General features: G+C 74.9%; 1 protein-coding gene across 2 annotated transcripts in view; it reads left to right on the forward strand.

Moving 5' to 3' along the window:
* The first annotated feature begins 402 nt into the window (after positions 1-402).
* The window catches only part of TMEM132A (transmembrane protein 132A), an 11,988-nt gene continuing 11,833 nt past the window's right edge, over positions 403-557 (forward strand). For both annotated transcript variants that reach the window (XM_040639177.1, XM_040639178.1), the window contains exon 1: positions 403-539. In XM_040639177.1, the coding sequence (XP_040495111.1) occupies positions 440-539 (100 nt within the window). In that variant the 5' untranslated portion in view covers positions 403-439. The remainder of the gene's footprint in view (positions 540-557) is intronic.

Here is a 557-nt window from a genome sequence, read left to right on the forward strand (position 1 = left end):
TTCAGGCGTCAGATGCCTTTACAGGTGAGTTGCTTGTGGGGCGGGCGTGAGGCAGAGGAAGTGGCTGTGTCCTCCCTGGGCAGTAGCTTCCGAGAGGGAGCCAGCAGAACGCCTGGAGGCTCTCTTAGGCGGGTCAGTCCCCGGGGAAGCGGCCTTCTTCCAGACCTCAAGCACGGGGGCGCTCGGGGCTTGCGATCCGTAGGGCACTAGGACCCGGCGGGGCGGAGGGGCTGCCCATGTGCCGCGCTCGCTCCCTCCCACCCTCCTGCTCCGGCTCCCGCTCCATTGTCTGGGAGCTGCGGCCGCGGGCAGGCGGCCGGGCGGGCGGCGGCGGGGATCCAGCCGGCCGGGTCGGGGCGGCGCGGAGCGGGCGCGGGAGATGCCGGGCGCGCGGGGGCCACCTGAGCCGCCCGCCTAGTCCCCGCCCTCCGCGGGAAGGATGTGCGCCGGGATGGCGGGGCGCGCGGCAGCGGTTCCCCGGGGGCCCTGCGGCCCCTGGCTCTGCCTCCTGGTGGCCCTGGCCCTGGACTTCGTGAGAGGTCAGCGGGGGGGGGGGG

The sequence above is a fragment of the Ursus maritimus genome, unplaced genomic scaffold, assembly GCF_017311325.1.
Source record: "Ursus maritimus isolate PB19 unplaced genomic scaffold, ASM1731132v1 scaffold_23, whole genome shotgun sequence".
NCBI classification, from domain to species: Eukaryota; Metazoa; Chordata; class Mammalia; order Carnivora; family Ursidae; genus Ursus; species Ursus maritimus.